This window comes from Macrotis lagotis, chromosome 1, assembly GCF_037893015.1.
Source record: "Macrotis lagotis isolate mMagLag1 chromosome 1, bilby.v1.9.chrom.fasta, whole genome shotgun sequence".
Lineage (NCBI taxonomy): Eukaryota > Metazoa > Chordata > Mammalia > Peramelemorphia > Peramelidae > Macrotis > Macrotis lagotis.
Window position 1 is genome coordinate 628,749,070 of NC_133658.1, and position 20,322 is coordinate 628,769,391.

Genomic DNA, 20,322 nt, shown 5'->3' on the forward strand with positions numbered 1-20,322 from the left:
GAATTCACACCTATTTTGATTCTATTGAGAGGGCCTTCATGGCACAGAACTGTTTCATCTTCTAGTCTTACTATAAAACAAAATAGGATTACAACAGAGTCCTAAGAGACTTTGTTTTAGAAGAACAGAGTGGCCAGTTGTTCTTAGCCTCTAGGAATGATTGGAAAAGGGTTGGAGGAGTTGATGCTCAAGACTTATCTATTCCAGCCTTTTAAGCCACACACTGAGTCCCTCTTCATAAGTTAAATGTATAATGCATTTCCTTTTGTAGTTGTTCATAGTAGAGGTTAGTGAAAGCTGAAGTTATCCAGGAAAGGCTTTCTGGAAGGACTGTGATTAAGATTTGAACAAGTAGAAGGTAATAGAGGGAGGGGAGAAAACTGGATAGGAAGAAAACAAAAGTCAAGAAGGTAAAGTGGGAATTAGCAAAATGTGATTGATGAGGAGATGACAGGCCTGGGTAGAAAGCTGCTATTAAGGAAGTGTAGTAGATAAAGAGCTGGACTTGGAAGCCTTGGGCAAATTCTTTAACAGATACCAGTTTTGTGACCTTTGAAATCTCATTTATCCTCTCTGAACCTCATTGTTCTCATATTTAAAGATAAGATGAAATGGCATCTTAAGTAACTTCTAGTTCTTGGTCTATGATCCTGTTAATTAAATCCATCTGTGAAAGGAATTGAAAGGCAGAAAGACATTTCATATAGGTTATTCAAAGGATTGTTCCTTTGTTTGTTTTATCATCTTAATAGTCTCCTTCTGTACATCATCTCCAAAGCTATCCATTATGCTTATACCACACTTGGATTTCTTCATATTTTAAGATACTTATTTATACTTAAGTGTGAATGTATGATAGATCCTTAACAGTCCCAGAGGCGGGTTTATTTTTTATTTTTTTGAAGGATGTTTAACTATGTCTCTACCCTCAACTCCATGCAAATTCTATAAAATGTTGCCCTTCATGCACTATAGAAAACTGAAAAATTGTGAACATTGTGTGGGGTTGGGGTGGGGGAAAACCACAAAAGAATTCTTAGGCAGTAATAAGACCATGCCTGAAAGTCTTCAATTAGTATTCATGCCTTCCTCATTTATTTCTATTTTTTTCATAGTTTCTTTCCTTTGTTCAGTTCTGATTATCAAGGAATCAAACCTGGGATTCTATCAGGAAGGACTAGGGCAGGGTGTGACTGGTCATTTACAAGTATCCAATCAATTAGGGACTCTCTCTACATATGTGTGTATACAGATACATGTATACATGAATACATACACAAATATGTGTGCGGTGTCCAATAGTTTTCAGTTGTATCCAACTCTCTGTGATTCCATTTGGGGTTTTCTTGTAGATATACTGTAGTGGTTTGCATTTCATTCTATAATATATTATATAGAGCTTTAATAGCTTAAAGTTATAATAGCCTGAAATGTGTGTGTATATATATAGATATACATATATATATATATGTGTGTGTGTGTGTGTGTGTCCATAATCTGTCACTTCTGAATATTTTAATGAAAATTTATTGTTTTCTTATTTAACTGTCTTTACATTCCTAAGCTTTCATTTCATATTCCAAATTGCTGACATGTGGTTTGGAAAACTTTATTTCAGGATACTTTATTTTTGGAAACTTCTATGAAACATTTTAAATTGACAAAGGAAAAAATGGTTACACAGTTAAATTTCAGTCTTAGGTGTTATCTGGAAGACAATCATGCTTATCCTAGGACTAAAGCTTTACACAAAAGCTCTTAGAAAGCTGAACATATTTTAATTGCTCTTCAAAATTGACACCTTAAAAATGATTAAACTACAAATCAACCATAGGCTTTATGAGCAAATGGATGTTAATTTTTTTCTCTTTGGGATTAATCAAATGAGAAAGCATTCTCCACAACACTTCAAGATGTATGTTTGGAATGGGGGAGGAGGCAAAGCAGTTTGCTTTAATTATAAAATATGACTTTCCTCCCGCTCCCTGGTGATCTTTTCACATCATGTCATGATATTCACAGCATTTGTAACCTAACATACATTTCCCAAGAAAAGCTTATGCTGGGCTTGCAAAAGTCAGCAGTTTGCCACCTGCCATAGCTCAAAGTGAAATATAACCGCTTAAAGGGACATTCTTGTGATGAATCAAATCATGAGGGAGAGCTAAGTATGCTGCATTTCAAAAACACCTGGCCTGCAGTAGACCCCTTCAAATGCCCCAGAAATGACTGTTTCCTCTGTCTCATCTCCTTCAATAAAGGTATCCAAAAAAAAAAAAAACCAAACCCTGGTTTTTATGATTTACAGGCAATTGAGGGGATTTATCTTAAACACTTACTTGTACTGATGTGATCAGACTTGCTGCTTTTTGGAGCTGGTCTTTCACACTGGGTGCCTGACCAGTTGGCAGAACATCTGAAATGATCCAATGAAGAAAGTAAAATTAGTGGAGTCTGACATCGAACTCAAAGTTCTAAATAAAAAGACAACCACTGAACAAACTTAAGTCCTAAGTTTTATAAGGCGACATCCTCTGAAGCTTCCTATATATTGTCAGCATGCTGAGAAGTTTTTTGAATTGAATGTCCTGGTTTAAACACTTTTAAAAAAGATACACCTCATGATTTATAATCATAAATTTGTTATAAATTATTTTAAGATTTCAAGTTTTTAACAAGTCATAAAACTGCAGGAATTTGGCAAAAGGGGAAAAATGTATAAAGTAACACTGATTTGAATATTATGGGTACACCTGATAGGTTAAATTTAACATTTCACTTTACAAGTTATAGTTCCTAAAGTGATTCTTTGATCTTTTTCCCCTTCAAGGAAGAGGGCAATTATGCCTTATAAGACTAAAGCATACTTAGCAAATGGTGATTCTTGAAGATGGAGCTTTGTACTTTTTTGCAGTCTTTTGGACAGGGAAGGTGTCGTAATACTCTCCCATCCCTAAAATCTCTGCTTGTGGTCCAGCATCAGGAAAGTATGTTTAGCTTATGTGCAAGCATTTGGGAATTCTTCTTGTGAATTTTAGCAATAGTTTTAGAAATGAATGAAATTAGCAGAGATAACAGATCAAAAGTGATTTATTTTTTTGGCCCAGTAACTGAAGAATTCTTTGTCAGCATCAAAATCAAAAGAATGTTGGAAGAGGATCTTTCTCATCAGGAATAATGCCTATTGATAAATATAATATTGATGTGGATATATGTCAGAGGGAAACTGCTTTTACTAGAGGTTCTATTCAATTGGCTTCATTTCTTACCAAGGTTATCATTTAACCATCTCCCATATCAAGATCTGTCTTTATACTTTATATACTTTATATAATTCTTAGAATCATTCCAACTATCACATTCAAGGTCAATAAGAGTATTTACCAATTCCAGGTCTCTCTATTCTGTTACTATATGAATGGACCATGATGACTAGGTCAGCCAAAAATTAATTATAATCTTTTTTTAATCCATCTTTCTATCATTCTAAATGTACACAAAGTGAATTTAAATCCTGTGCAATTTAAAGTAAACTGAGTTATAATTTTCCTCAAAACATGAGTACATTTTATAAAATAATTGATTTTGACAAATTAAAATAAAAGATTAATTTTTATAAGAAAAACATTTCAACATAGCTGACAATAATAGGGCTGATTAAAATAGGGTTATTTTATTAATAATGATAACTATAAAACTATGAGTATGAAGAATGATTTAAATGAAATTAATATTGTTATTCATACTGGGAGTTCAATCAGTAATGAATGCATTATCTCATTCCTTATCTCAACTTGCCCCTTTCCCCTCATTTTAGGTGGAATTCCCATAAAAAAAATTCAGTCAATATATGTAATTCAGTTTAAGAAAAAAAAGAACATGTAGTAAAGTTAGTTGTCTATAGCTGTCTATAGTCACAAAATGACATGGTGAAATCAGTTAATTTCAGAGCATTTGATTAAAATAACTTCTTAGGACTATTTTTTAAAAATTTGTAATTACCTCAATAATGGGTTCTAAAACTAAATGATGAGGGGAAATTAATTCAATTCCCTACTTCTTATTGCTTATATAGACATAAGCTATAGACAAATAACACCAGAAAATTGAGACAATTTTCCTGAATCTTGGAAATTATGCCTCTGTGTTGAATCATTTAGGGAATATCTCTCTCTCTCACTCACTTTTTTTTTCTGATGTATCTTGCATTATTTATCTATTTAGAACTAGTTCTTTAAAGATTTCATTCCATGCAACAAAATTCATATTGGAGTATATCTCATAAAAGGCAAATGGATTCAGGCACATATCACCCCACAGATGAGAAACTTCTATTCTCATTACTATGCTACTCTTGTATGATAGATATGAAGTGGAATTGTTCAGTAAATTGGAAGATTAAAGACTAACTTGAGCAGCTTATGCTGTGCCATGGCCCATCATACTAAAGTACATTGGAAGGGTTTTAAAAATATGTCTATACAGCTAAAAATATGCAGAAAGACATTTTCTTTAAGAGGGCATTGCCTGAGTGATATATATTTCAACCTGTGGACTGATTGTGAGTATAAATTTTGCATTTTTAAGTATCTTGGTTAAATTTCTAAAGCTAAAAGACCAACATATTAGTAGTTGTGATACTCTCCTACTAACAGATTTCAAGAAAACTTTTTATTTAGTTTTTCTCCACAGGGAATATTTTAATTATTAAAAACTGGAAATAACTCTTAGAAATTATATTAGATTGGTAACTAGATACACAAATATATAGCACATATATGCATACATGTATAAATGTTTATGTGTATAATGCATGTGTAGATGCATTTTAATCAACCGATAATCTTGCAAGCTTTTACATCCTCCATATAACATGATGCTTTATGGTTCTAAGACTGAATAAGGTATGAAGAATAAGATAAGGTCCTCTGTTCTGAATATGTTCCATTAAAAAATAATCTCTTCTGAGATATTAAATCAAATATTGTTTCCTGCCTTACAAAAGTGCTACTCATGGAACTTTCTGCTCCACAAGTTCTCCTGATGTCAGATGAAAGACTGAATTTATCCACCATCTTTATAGAAACTCATAAATCTTAATAGACTTTATAGACTACAAAGATAAAATTCATTAATGTTAGACTATCTTATGATGGGAAAATTTGTACATTCCTTCAAATGTTTCCATTTAGTGCACAGATAAATGCTTTTTTCAATTCAAAACTACCTCTTTTGTAGCTTTCCCTTTAACCAAATTCCTCCTGGTCATTTTCCACTCATTGTATTCAACCATCTGGTTTGTTGTTGTTTCCAATCATGGAGTCAGTTCTTCATGGCAATAAAAGTCATGTTGACTACCTTTTCAAATTCCTTCATTCCTTCTTCCCTCCCTCCCTCCCTCCCTCCCTCCCTCCCTTCCTTCCTTCCTTCCTTCCTTCCTTCCTTCCTTCCTTCCTTCCTTCCTTCCTTCCTTCCCTTTCCTGTTTTCTTCATTTCTTGTCTCTGACTCTCTGTCTTTGCCTTTTTTCTTTAATTCTGAAAATATGCTTTATGGATATCTTTCATTTCTTTTACCACACCTAGGTGGGAAAGCTAGGAAAAAAGTACCAGTCCTGTAGTCAGGAAGACTCATCTCCTAAGTTCAAATCTCCCCTCAGATGTATATTAGATCTGTCACCCTGAGCAAATAATGTAACCCAGTTTGCCTCAGTTTCCTCATTTATAAAATGATCTGGAGAAGGAAATGGCAAACCATTATAGCATCTTTGCCAAGAAGATCTCAAATGGGATCATGAAGAGGCAGTCACAAAATGAATGAACAACAAAAGTTTATGTTCTAGATATCTGAGTAGAGATACCTCAAGTATTTGGTCCCTTCACATAGGTTGTAAGCTTCTTTTGGCAAAAGACTAACTCAATTTTATAAATAATATTCCCTAGAGTGACATGCACACAATAAGTATTCTTTAAATACTGATTGTATTATTCTTTATTCTTTCATTCAAATAATTCTAACCATTTTTCCCCAGTGTTGCAATCATCTTTCAGCTAATTTCTTTTTTTGCCAAAGATATTCCCTGGGCCTAAAATGTCCTTCATTTCTATTCTATCTCTTTTAAGAGTTTTTCAAATTCTAACTTTTTAGACCTCAATGAAATAAATTCTTATTTTCTTTCATGGTCACTAATTCTGGGCCTTGGTTGCCCCCTTCTGTAAAATGAGGAGTTTGGATTAAATGCTTTTTAAAATTTTCTTCTACTTCTAGAACTACAATCCAAGGATCTAATGTAAAGAAAAGATAAATATTACTTTTAAGGAAGTATTCAATGAAAGGTAGCATGTAATGGAGGCCAAAAGGCCATTTTATCTTCAAGAAGATGGGTTCAATTACTGTCAAAGACATATAATATATATAGGATTATAGTCAAGTCAAAGATTTAAAGTTGAAGATGAATTGTGCATTATAGATGTGCCTTAGTGGACAGTTTAGTTAGATGATAGCATTTCCTGGACCTTTATACTGAAATGAAATCATTGATTGAGACTAGAATAAAAGAAAGTAGAGGCAAGAAAAGTCTATTCTAGGGATAAATAAGAGAAATATCCCCAATTTCCAGAATTATGAACATAACATTAACATAGTAGGGAGAGTATTAGACTTCAAGTGAAAAAGATTTAGATTTGAATTCTGCTCCTGAAACTGTAGTCCAGTTTCCCAAGCTAAACAATGGAAATAATAATACTTTTAAAGTCAGTCAACCAGGTTTGTGAGACTCCAATGGGAAGATGATGATGATGATGATGATCATGATAATGATGATGGTGACATAATGATTACAACTATGAATAGTCAACATTTATATCACTTACTAGTTCCTAGTCACTATGCTAAGCTCATTACAATTGTCTCTAGGAGGTAGGCAGGATTGTTATCTTTATTTTATTGGCATGAAGAAACTGGCAACTGAGGCAAATCGAGGTTATTTGATTTGTCCAGTCACAGTTATTATCTGAGGTTAGATTTTAATTCTGGTCTTTCTGATTCCAGGCCCAGTGTGAAACCACTGTGCAACTTAAATTATGGTATTTATTGATATATAATATTGACATCGAATACTTTGAGAACTTTCAACAGTATGTAAATATCATCTATTTGATATTGATAGGATCACAAATTTAAAACTAGGTATAAGGTGACCAGCAGTTTGTATACTTGAAGTCAAGTACACCTGGATTCAAAACACACCCCTGATACTTTTTGTATGACCCTAGAAAAGTCACTTAGGATCTTTGGACCTTACTTGTAGTATATGTAAGAGGAGAATAATAATAACAGCAATCTCCTCAAGGGGATTTTGTGAGGCTCACATGAGATAAATGCCTATAAATACTTTTCATACTTTGAATATCTATTTAAATAACAAATATTAATATCTGGCCTAACCATTTCATTTACCATTGGGGGAAAAAACAGGTAAAAAAAGAGGTTAGATGAATATTCCAGATACATAGGATGCAGTGCCATAGTTTGTAAAGAGATAAAAGTCATACTAAATGTATTGCTAAAGTAAAGGTCTGGTTGGTTTATGAGCTAGGAAATCAGAAGAATTAGTGAAGATCAATAAAATCTAAAAGTAGTATTCATCATTGAATGAAGATTACCTTTCATTTCTTGAAAATTGGCTTTAGATAAGTGTTTCTCAAAATGGGATTCATAGATCTCTGGCAGTTCTTTCAATTCTTATAGGAGCCTTTGAAGTCAAAGCTAATTTTATAATAATGCTAAGATATTAAGCTATTAAAATTCTCCTCCTCTTTCCAACTACATACCTATATGAGATCAGCTTTTATTCATATATTTCAACAAAAATTGCATAATGAATTGCAAGAAATAGAATTCAGAAGCAGATTTGCAAAACAATACCACTTATCAATTTTGTTTTTGTAAAAGTAGATATAGTATTTTTCAAAAGAATTATCAATTTTCATCATTTAAAATGTTTATATTGCTATTTTATCAGGATAAATTTAAAAATTTGTTTTGCTAAATTTAAATTATGATAAATATCAATAGCTATAGTTCACATAACAAAAGTTCTTTGAGATCCTAAATAAGTTTTAAGAGTATAAAAAGGTGGGGCATCTAGGTGGTACAGTAGATAAGAGCACAGGAAGACCTGAGTTCAAATATGGCTTCAGAGAATCTTTTCACCTAGATAAACCTTTTATGAACAAAGTAGTAACTTCTATGAACCTTCGAGGTGACTTAGGTGAAAGATTGACAAATTCATTTTCTTGAGATTGAGGGGAAAACTGTAATAAGATTATAAAATTTTTAATTTAATTATAATAGGATTTAATAATAGTTTCTTCTCCACTTTGGTTTGCTATGGGTTGGAGACTGTGTGTGTGTGTGTGTGTGTGTGTGTGTGTGTGTGTGTGTGTAGTGAGATTGGGTGGTTGGATTATTATTTAGATAATGGCTAAATAGCAAGGTAAGTTCACAGCCAAAAACTCACCAGCAATCTATATTCTCTATAAATAACATTCAGGAGCTGTAGAATGGCCAATGACTTTTGTTCACCCATGACCAATATCATCAGAAGACCACAGACCTGGAACTGAAAGCTACAACTTCGTTGAGTTTACATTCTATTTGTGAGAAAATTGAGGCCCAGATTGCTCAGATGATTTGCACAAGGCTATACAATAACGATCTAAGTTAGAATTGGAAAGATTCAAAATCAGTTCTAGGGGTTAAAGAAAAGCAGGACACTCTGGCTCAATTGAGAAATCCAAGATAGCTTAAGTTAAATAAAGTTGACTAAATCCCAGTCTGTAGTGATCAGGATAGAGTAGTGGAAAGAGCATGGGGTCAGAAGGTTGGATTCTTATCTTGGATAAATCTTTTCTCTTCCCTAGGTTTTGTTTTCTTCAAATGTAAAATTTTTGAGTCCATTGGTTGAGTTGATGAGCTGAGTTGATGACCTCTAACTTCCCTAAAGAATCTAATTTATGGCACTGCATTATTCATGAAATAAATGTTTATTTCTTTTCTTTTGAGTAAACAAGTGGGACAAAAATAAGCAGTTTCACTGATGGATTCACAGAAGGCAAGAAAGGAAGGAAGAGGGGTTCAGGCCCTAATGTAAAAGAAAAAATAGCAACAGCAAAAGTAGTGGGTGGGGTGGCTGTTGATCAAAGATATGGTACAGGGGAATTTTGAACACAGGGAATCAAGCTATATAGGGAACAAAGTCATGTTCTCATGTTCTCAAGTGACCAGGCTGAAAGATAAAAATATCAGACAAGTTTAGATTAAGACATAAAAAAAAAACCCTTATGCTAAGGACAATGTATCTCTCTATCAATGTCATGAAAAATGTGGTCCCCAGGCCTGGGGTCTCCTCACTGGGCTCACATCTCAGGGCAACCCTTACAACTAATCAGAGCTATCTTTAAAACAAAATAATGAGATGAATATCTGTTTCTCTTTTTATACAATGTAAAGGTCATGGAACTTTTCTGGACAAAATGAAATCTAAAGGTGAACTGCAAGGCAGCTTGAAATTAAATTGCTCCTACTCAATGTGTTTTGTGCTGCCCTTATTAACCATGATGGCAAAGTTATTGAGGAAGAAAAATCTTTTAATATACCCTTTCCTTTGTTCACACATGAAAATTGATGGTACTCAGTATTAGAGAAGTCTTGAAAGGCTTCTCTCTTGATGCCACACATCCCCTCAGTACTCCAGAAATCTCATTTGATGAAGATGAACAAGCTTTATTACATGTGGTGCACAAGAGTCAGGAAGCAAAATTTTCAAAAAAGAGACTGCTTTGGAGAGAACTGAAAGTTAAAATTGAACTATAAAGAGAATTTGTTTAGTTTATGTGTATTAATTAACTAAATCCCACCATTTTTGGAACAAGGCACTTTTATTTTTTATAACCTTTCTACATTTTATAAATTATTCCATTCTTTATCCCTAAGTCATATCAATCTGAAAAAATTCAGTAAAATTCAAGCTAAGTTGGATCTCTTTTAAAAAATAAAAACTAAGAATTCCCTTTTAACTTCTGATTGTTTTGCAACTATATTAATCAAGAATAATTCAGTATTAGAAAAAGTTACATCAATCCTAGCCTATCTACAGACACAGAAGGGAGTTTCAGGGCTTCACTCAACACATATCTTCATATTATAGGTTTCCCATTACTTTTTGCTTCACCCTAATCTCTCCCCACCCATCTTGCCATCTGCTATTCTGAAGATTTGCTCCTGAGATCTGAACTGGATCTTTTACATTTAGCTCTTAGATCCATGCCTTTCTGTGACCAAATTATACTTTCTCAGCATTAGAGTGAACTACCTTTAGGCTCTCAATATTCACTGAATGACTAGATGAATGAATGAATGAATGAATGAATGAATGTTTGAATGCTAGTGGGAGTTATCTGCTATCCAATATCATCCAATTATCATTCAAGATCAGACATCTAGTTCACCCAACTTAGCAGATTGCCTCTGTTGCTTACAGTAAATGGTTATAATATTTTTCTTGATGTTAGTTTTGTTTTAAATTTTTTAAAGACATTCTAGTTTCTCACAATGACAAATAATCGATCTTCCACTTTTCATTTGAACTTTTTAAAAGTTATATATTCATTTTATTATCTCTCAAAGAATAAGTTTAAACCACCCTGTAGTGTTTTATCTTTTATTCTCACTTGGTACTTTTTTTTAATTCTTTGCAATTTTTTTAATCTTCCCTCCTCATCTTAATTGTAATTTTCTGGAAGATAGGAGTTGTGACTTAAGCAACTTATTCTATACAGTATTTAGGACAAAGATTCAAAAAATTGGGGTAGCTAGGTAGTACAGTGGATAGAGCACTGGCCCAGGAGTCAGGAGGACCTGAGTTCAAAGTTGGCTTCAAACCATTAATAATTGCCTAGCTGTGTGATCATGGGCAAGTCACTTAACCCCATTACCTCAAATTAAAAATAAAAAAGATTCAAAAAAGTTAGGCTCTCAAAAATATTTCATAATGATCATAAAATTTTAGAGTCAGGAGATACTTCAGAGGTCAATTAATCCAAATATACTGAATAGTAATCATTTCTACAATATTGCCATCAAATGGTCATCCAGGCTTTTTCTAAGGACCTCAATCTTCTTTTGTATAGCACAGATAGAAATTTGTTCCTTAAATTGCCTCTCTATAATTTTTTTAAGGTTTTTGCAAAGCAAATGGGATTAAGTGGCTTGCCCAAGGCCACACAGCTAGGTAATAATTAAGTGTCTAAGACCGGATTTGAACCCAGGTACTCCTGACTCCAGGGCCTGTGCTCTATCCACTGCTCCACCTAGTCGCCTCCCTCTCTACAATTTTTATCTCATCACTTCTGCATTTCCAGACCAAATAAGTCTGGAAATAAATCTCTTTACACATGACAGTCCCCCAAATATCCCAGAATTTTCTCTTCTCCGTGTTAAGTATATCCCAGTTTCTTCAAGGTAGCCTCATATGGCATGGTTTCAAGCTCTCTACACTAGTTACTGTCCTTCAGATACACTCTTAATATTTCAATATCTTTCTAAATACGATAGCTCAGAAAATGGAATCCAATATTTTGGTTATAATTCAGTTCTGGTAGAAGACAAGATGGATATAACTTTTCTAATTCTGAACTCTATATTTCTTTCATGTTGCATAAGTTCACATTCTATTTCGGAATTCTTATTACACTATTATATTAATCTTGCATACCAGTAAAATGCCCCCAAAACTTTTCTTCATCTATTCTATGCTTGTGCAATTAATTTTCTGAAGCCAAGTGATGAACTTTAATTTATACTAATTAAATTTATTCTTATTAGGTTGGGCTCATCATCTAAGCCTGTAATCTAACATATTAACTCTCTTTCTTCGCTTCATACCATTTAGACTTTTGACTAGTCTACCCCCTATCTATTTTTTCATCCTCAGGGGTTCTTAGCCTGTGGCCCAAGAACTCATGAAAAAATAAAGTTTGAAAATTGTATTCCATTATAGTTTCCATTAAAATACTATATAAATTTTATTCTGTGATTTAAAAAACTATTATTCTGAGTGAGGATGTATAGCCTTTTTCTGACTCTGAGAGGGGTCTATGACACACAAAACTGTTAAGTCTTTGAGCTGTCATTGAAAAAAAATATTGAATAAAACAGAGTCAAAGAAGTAGTCTCATAGTTCTACCCCAAAGACCTCCCTTTCTAAATAATTTTTTGAGAACATCATTTCATTTTTTTCAAATCTACTTAATTGTATTGTCTTTAGACCACAATCTCTTGATTTATTTATCTGTGAATCACTTATCATGTTCAAGGCAATGGGATCAAAACTAAAGAAAGGTCCTATATTAGAGGACCTAACATTCTCCTGAGGGTTTATACTTATGCAACTGTGTGATTTCATGAACTTATAGAACTCCACCCACACAGATAGCAATTAATCTATGATTTAGCAGATAAGTCTTAAGAAGATGACTAAACCACAGAAAGACTAAAAGACCTGCAGAGGGTCACAAAGCTACTTAGTCAGAAGTAAAATCTGAACTGAGATCTTCCCTTATTCTGTACTATCTCTTTCCAATAAGACATAATTAGAGGTATTTTGAGAAGAGGTCATGAGGCTAGCCTGGAGATCTAGAGAGATTCCTGCAATAGAATGAGAGGTTAGATTAGCTGAACTCTAAATGCACTCCTGCACTGAGATTCTATTAGGTTCAGGCAAAATTATACTGAGGTCCATGGCTGAGAATGCAGGAAGAGTTTAGAATCAGAAAAGAGAAATACCTATAGATGGAAAAAAAAAAGCTAAAGATGATCAAATGCTTGCTTAGCAAATACAGAAGCAATTCTCTTTTGTCACAATTATGTTACAAATGTTCTTTGATATGTTCCTCTTCAGGCAGTCTTTCCAGGGTAATATGATGAAATATGAGTTTCCATAATTCATAGCCTTATTCTTCCTGAGGTTACATTCTGATTCTTCCTAGATTTTTTTCTCCAATGCCCCCCAAAACCTCTTCCCTCTAGAATGGGGGGACCTCTTTTCTTCTAAGGGTCATTTGGATATTTATAAAATCATTCTCAGGGCATACAAAATTATCAACTTAAAAATTAACCTGCTGTGGTCAAACATTTAATTAGTGCATCCCCCCCCCAAAAAGCTCCTAGATTTATTGAATTTTGAGTGTGTGGTTGCCTTGGCAGCACCAGACCACATGATTGTATGTGCCTTATATGTCCCCAAAGATGGGACTTTCCCTGCCCCTACTTTCTCTTTTTGGATTTATAAAGAGAGGTATTTTTTTTGAAAGAAAATGCTATTCATTTGCAAAAGATACATTACTCAATGATTATATTAATAACATAGATAAAAAGGATAACATTCTATCTAAACTTAGTCTACTTACCTACACATAGTCTATCCTACTACTCATTCATTGTCAGTCTTCTAGAAGGAACTGTATTGATTCCAGTTCTTCACCAGTCATTCACTTTAAACTCCTTGCCATACAGCTTTTGTCCCTACCACTAAGCACTTTTCCCTTACAAACATCTTCTCCTTTGGTTTCCATAGCCCTATATTCACTAGACTTTTATTTCCCACACTCTAAAACTAGTCCTTCTTTGTCTTTTTTTGGTTCTTATCTTAGTTTTACTTTTTAAACATGAACATTTACCCAGGGCTGACTGATCTTGTTTATCTTTGTTTCTTAGCTTTCTCCTTTGTTGATCTCCTATTCCCAGGGACTCATTTCTCTGCAGATGACTTGCAGATCTATATCTCCATCCTCCAACAATGACTAGAGTTCTTGCTGCATATTTCTCAATATCTGCTAGCTACCTCCTCATGAATAGAGCATGAAAATATTACAATGGATATAGCTCAAAATGATCTCATCCTTTCTCCCTTCAAAACTGACTTTTATTATTTCTTTTGGTGACATCACTGGCAACTTGGTGATTTTGCCTTTATTTATTTATGAAAATATTAATAGACTCTTGATTACACATAAATGAGAACAGCAATTATATTCCATTCTTAATGGAAAGGAATTTGAAAGAAATGCTAGAAAATCCAATTTCTAACCATTTTTGTATTCTTCCTTTCTTTTTTCTCACCACTTGCTCTTTCTCCTGTTTTTCCATATTATAATAATTTGTTCCTTTATGTCTCTAGAGTCCTGTTACATAATAGATGTAAATAAATACCTGATAAATTGAACTGACTGATTTGAACTACATTGCTATGTATTCTTTATGATATGACTTGATGGTACTCTAATTGGAAAATATATTCCTCATATTATATATTACCCAAAGTCAACAATTAGGAACTTCAATCTCCAGAGATGAGAATTTCAATTTCTATGCTTTGCAATTGATTAAAAAGTTGGTTTAAGAACTCTTTATTTTTTGGAAAATGACAATAAAAATAGTAGGTTGAAAATAATTTAATTAGAATAATTTTATTGATAAAAGAAAATCATGAGTAAATTCATAAGAAAAGGCTGTTCCAGGAGGAATAAAATAGAAGATATAATTTTTTTAAAAAATGTATACTATGTAATAGGAATAAGCAGGAGTATAAGACAAACATATTTCACATTACAAAAAATTAACAAAATGATATTTGTTGTAGCTGAATAGTTTAATTTTAAAAGATTCAAATGTAAAACTTTTATAGTTTATGTTGTCCACTTGCCCAGAGAGCACCATTGAACCGTGAAAAGATTGAGCAAAATAATATTTTAAAGCTTATAAATTGATGAACTTAGTAGTAATGGAATAATTTTATCATATGTCTTCTCAAGGAACTATTACAATTAGCAGTTTTGAAAGGCAAGGAAAAATAGAGAAAAGTGATTTTTTGTTTAACTCAACATGATATGATTCTACTGAAATGGAAAAGAAGCAATAATAAAGCTGGTGTTAGGTAATGTAGAGGATATATGTGAATAAGCTATTTCTTTTGGAAGCTATAGTTAAAATATGAAAGCTCAAGGTGGTAAGAGAGAAATATATACTTATAAAGCAAATCTGAGGGGAAGCTGTGAACATAGGATGGTAAAACAACTGTCAATTAAATATTTAGATGTTAAAATTCATTAAAAATGCAAAAAAGTCAAATTTATTATTTGGTGACATTGAGACAAAATAACTGATTGATTGAATAAGAATTTTTCAAGTAGCTTAAATACACCTGATACTGCTAAACTCTAAAATTCATCTTCCTTTGGGAAATAGTGTTCAACCAGGCACTATATTATAATGAGATTGCTTTGGTATTTCCAAAAATAAATTTTGAGTGATTCTAAAGTGAATTTGTCAATTACCATTTCTTTTTTATTTTGCTTCCTTTCTTCTCTCCTTCCTTCTCTCCCTCCCTCCCTCCCTTTTCCACTCCTTTTTTTGTCTTTCTTCTCTTTCTCTTTCTCTTTCTTTTTGTTATAGTAACATACAGTGAAGAACTGGCAGTGGTTTAGCAGACATCTTGTGTTTATATAAAAAAAGAACAATATCTCAAAAATTGGATTGGGAGTCATTTTTTTCTTTTTTTAAAACATAATACTATAATAAAGTGTTCAATGGTCTAGGCCAGATACAGTTTATAGGTTCAGTTGCAGGTCACACTGTCCTACTAATATGCTTAGGACTTGATTTCAGGAGACATTTGAGCAAGTAACCTGAATCAATGAAAAATCCATCTTAGCTGTTCACATTGGTATTCCTTTCCAAGCAGTTAAAATAAATCTTGTACAAACTCAGGGAAGTTGGCTTAAGTGAAGACTTAGAAGATATTTTCTAATAGTTCTCAATACCTGGAATGTTCTCTTCTCGCCCTTGTAATCTTGTAATCCCCATCTTAAATGCTGCTTATTTGATCATCCCTCCTTTGATATTCTCTAGGCAGAAGAATGAATTGGAAATGATGACCAATGAAGTTCTTTTTATCCCTGAAATTTTATGATTTTGTAAAGTAATCACTCCCTCCTGTATAGGACTTTGTATTGCTGTTGTTCAGTCATCTAGTTGTGTCTGACCCTCTGTGGGTCATGCTCTCCATAGGATTTCTTGGTAAGGATCCTGGAGCTGTTGGCCAGATTTGAATTCATTTCTTCCTGAACCCAAGGTCTACACTCAATTCAGTGATCCATTTAGCTGCCTTGTATTGCTATAATTTATTTATTCTATTCTATTTGGCGTTGTAGTTATTTATGAACATGTCTTATCCCATTTATTATATTGGAAGTTCCTTGAGAGTGGTGGGGTGAGGGGAAATAGTGTCAGGTCTCATAGTAAGATGCTTGAGTTTGGTCTGACCTGAGGTCTGACCATGTAACTTCTTTGCTCAAAATCCCAGTGTTTTCTTGTTGTCTTTAGGATAAAAATAACAGACTTTTGTTTGGTTTTTAAACTTTTTATACTTTGCCTCCAACTTATCTTTCCAGGTCTATTAGACATCGCTTTCTTTAAAATTTTTTTTTATTTATTTAAGGTAATGGGGTTAAGTGACTTGCCCAAGGTCACATAGCTAGTCAATTATTAAGTGTCTGAGGCCAGACTTGCACTCTGGTACTCCTGACTTCCAGGTTGGTGCTCTATCCCCTGCGCCACCTAGCTGCCCCCTAGATATCACTTTCTTGCAATAATTCTGTATTCTAGCCAAAGTGGCCCACTCTCATTTCCTTGTACTTGATTCCCTATTTTCCAACTCTTTGCTCAAGCTCTTGAACATGCCTAGAATGTCTGACTTCTTTAGCTTCACATCTTAGAATCTTCCTTTAAATGGCACTTCTTACACAAATCTTGATGCTTTCTCTTGCCTGGTAATCCTTATATTACTTTGTATATTGTTTTCTATTTTCCTTTACACTCATATAAAGTACATCCATAAGTCCAATCATGTCCTCTGGTGAGCTTGTCATCTCCTTTACCTCTGGTATGTTTCTCCCCATTTGGGACAGGATCTTTGAAATAGCTCTCCAGAAAAATAGCCCAGGAATTTATTAGTTTCAGAACTAATTAGTTTCAGAAACTTAGGAATGACCTATCTTGATTGGTGACATGAGTGAAAACATTCAACTAGTACATTATATCTGGTCATCCCTGACTACCACACTACTAGGCAGAGGATGTTTCCCATTTATACTTCTCTACCTAATACCTAGCCTATAGTACCTGGCACCTAGTGGTTTGTTTCATTCATTCCATCAGTCATTTAAGGAGATGCTGGTAAATGTTAATAAATGGTTTGCCAGAAGTACACTTGTACATTCAGTCTGCATTGCTAACAGTTTCTTGACAGCTTTCTTATCTATACAATCAACAAAACAGTAAATTCAAGTCCTAATATGAAATATTTGATGATTTCAGAATTGTAAATGCTCATACTGAAACTTTTAGCAATCAGATCTAGGCGAGGAGGATCTGGTTCTAGTATACTTCTCCATGCATGCATTAATGATATTTTCTTTGATTAAATCTAAGTTCCTTGAGGACCAGATGATTTCATTTTTGCCTTTGTATCACCAGCACCAATCTGGTGCTTAATAAATGTTTATTAAATGAATGAACAAAATAATACATAGTCAAACACTGAACTGGAAATCCTCTTATACAGGAGCAAATGGCTTTAGTGAAAATATGTCCACTTGTTTTATAACTTGCTTGAGTCACTTATCAAATGATCACTGAACAAAGTTATCTTTGTGGTTGCATGAATCAAAGACTTTTCCATGTTCTTAACAATCATGAAAGAAACCGTTCTAGGAGAGAGCTCAAGCTATTCTTTGTTCTACAGAAGGATCTGATGTTTTTAAAAATAATAACAATAAAACATACACATACACAACTTCAGAGTAAGTAGGGGAGAATCTTATGGTCTCTCTCTTCAGAGGCAATATGAAAATGCAGTGGAAAATATTCAGGACTAAGCCAGAAGATCTAGGCTCATTTTCCAACTATGACACTTATTGGTTGTGTGACCTTGGAAAAGAAGCAATGACTTTGTGTGCCTTATGTTTTTTAAGTATAAAATGGGAATGATCCAACTGACTTGCCATAATAGGTTTTTGTAAGAATAATGATTTAAAACTTAAAGCACTATATAAAGTTATAATTTCTGAAAGTTAAAATGCAGTTTGCTATTAAGATATCTGCAAAAGTCTGTTTCTCCCCCCTTTATCTTTTTATCAAGAAAACTTTAAGTACATGCATATACTACTAGCATAAAGATTTTGTAGAGGAGAATATGTAGTTAATAGTTATTAATAACTTATCAGCCTAAACTGTGTTTGAAAATTTGTACAGCACTTTCAATAATTCAAGTTTTTCACTATTAAAAAAGTTCATCTTTATAAAATTGCTATTCTCCTAATGATATTATATGGATATAAATCATGATACACAAAGATTAAAAAAAATTCCAAATCCTGTTTCTTACATTAAATAATTTTGTATCTTTGATGGGGCATATAAGTGATAATGTTTTTGTTATTTTTGGTTGTTTATTTCTTTTGGTATAAATAGCTCTACCTGATTAATTTCCTTTATTTATGCAGATTGTCATATTCTTTTGTAAGTTATAGTCTTATAGAATTGATTAGAGCACTGAGATGTTAAATGACTTGCCCAGAGTCACACAGCTAGTAAATGTCAGAGACTTGACTTGAATGCATGTTTTCATGGTTCTGAGTCCAGCATGTTATTCAGTCCTCACCATGGCCTCTTACTTGACACTAGGATTTAGCTATCAGAAAGTGTTCCAAAATTGGGAGGTCTCCATAGTAATTAGAATTACATAATTTTTGAAAATGTTTAAATATATAATGTAGAAATTTGTAAATGAAAAGGAGGTAGTCCAGTCTTGTAGTGGCAACAAAGATTAACAGATGGATTGATTAAGAACTGAACTGGTATCCAAATGTCAGAAAGCAAGAAGGAGGACCTCAGGATGCTTAGTGCATGCTTCATTCATTGATTACCTTATGGACTCCTTTATTCATTTATACATTCATCATTCAATTATTAATTCTATGAGGATATATGAAACAGTATGAACATGAATGTCAAAATGAAAAGTCATCGATGGGTTATAAGCTGCCCTGATAGATGAGCACTCACATTAATAAATGTCTTCAAAATATTGAAATATAATACAACTATTATACTTACTTCTTATGTCATGATAACTCCAATTACTTCAATATTAAGATTTTTTAATGTTCCTGCTTTCAAAGGATTTTTACATCTATTACTTTTTTCTGTGCTCATGAAGTATGAAGTAGACCTTGTGAAGTAGACCAAACACCTGTTATATTCCTTTCACAGATGTGGATCCTGGGTTGCAGAGATATTAAGCAACTCCTCAAAGTCACAAAGCAATCACATTCTTCAGATGCCTTATCCAGATCCTTCCTGATACAATCCTGGGGTCCATTAGTGTAATTTGTTTGTCAAAAGCCCAAACATTTACAGTTGGTGAAAAATTGGGAAAAATGTTTTTGAGAAGAAAGGCAATGAAATGGATAAAGCACTGGCCTTGGAGTCAGGATGGATGGGAGTTTGAATCCAGCCTCGGATATTTGCCACATACTATCTGTGTGACTTTGGGCATCCTGATTGCCTCGCATCCAAGGACATCTTCAGTCATCCTGATTCATACCTGGCCACTGGACTCAAATGGCTCTAGAGGAGAGAGTGAGGCTGGTGACTGAGCACAGCAGCCCCCTCACTCAGATGCAATTCATGTGCTTGTCATGGCATCACCTCCCTGATGTCAGGGTTTTCTTCAAGAATGAATGACAAACATCATCATATATATAAATTGGGATAAATAATATACTACACAATAATATGCTATACAAACTGTGGAGGATTATTGTTAGGAAAGAACTTTGTAAAAAGGGAGCAATATATACATAAATAAAAATTGTTATTCTTAATAGTAGTAGCAACATTCTTCTCACAGCTAAAACTGATGAAAGAATAAGTGTTAAGACTATCAAACAAGATATTCATTTAAAATGAATGAGGATCTTGCACTGTGTATTATTTAAATTTGTCTGATATCAGTCTTTTTTTAGGAAGAGGTTAGGTCTTAAGTTGATAATGTAATCTCATTTTGAATAATAGTGAATTTAATGGAAAGACTGATCATTATAATTTAGAAGGAGTGAGGATGAATAATTATGGATTCCTTCATGATGGATAAAAAAAAGAAAATTTTAATTTAAATTTTCAAGAAAATGTAACTCAATGAA

The 20,322-nt window shown here is 33.3% G+C and overlaps 1 protein-coding gene across 3 annotated transcripts in view; it reads right to left on the bottom strand.

The window, feature by feature from the left end:
• Positions 1 to 20,322, bottom strand: part of LRP1B (LDL receptor related protein 1B) — a 2,479,914-nt gene that overhangs the window by 12,942 nt on the left and 2,446,650 nt on the right. For all 3 annotated transcript variants that reach the window (XM_074215080.1, XM_074215079.1, XM_074215078.1), the window contains one exon: positions 2,340 to 2,416. In XM_074215080.1, the coding sequence (XP_074071181.1) occupies positions 2,340 to 2,416 (77 nt within the window). The remainder of the gene's footprint in view (positions 1 to 2,339; positions 2,417 to 20,322) is intronic.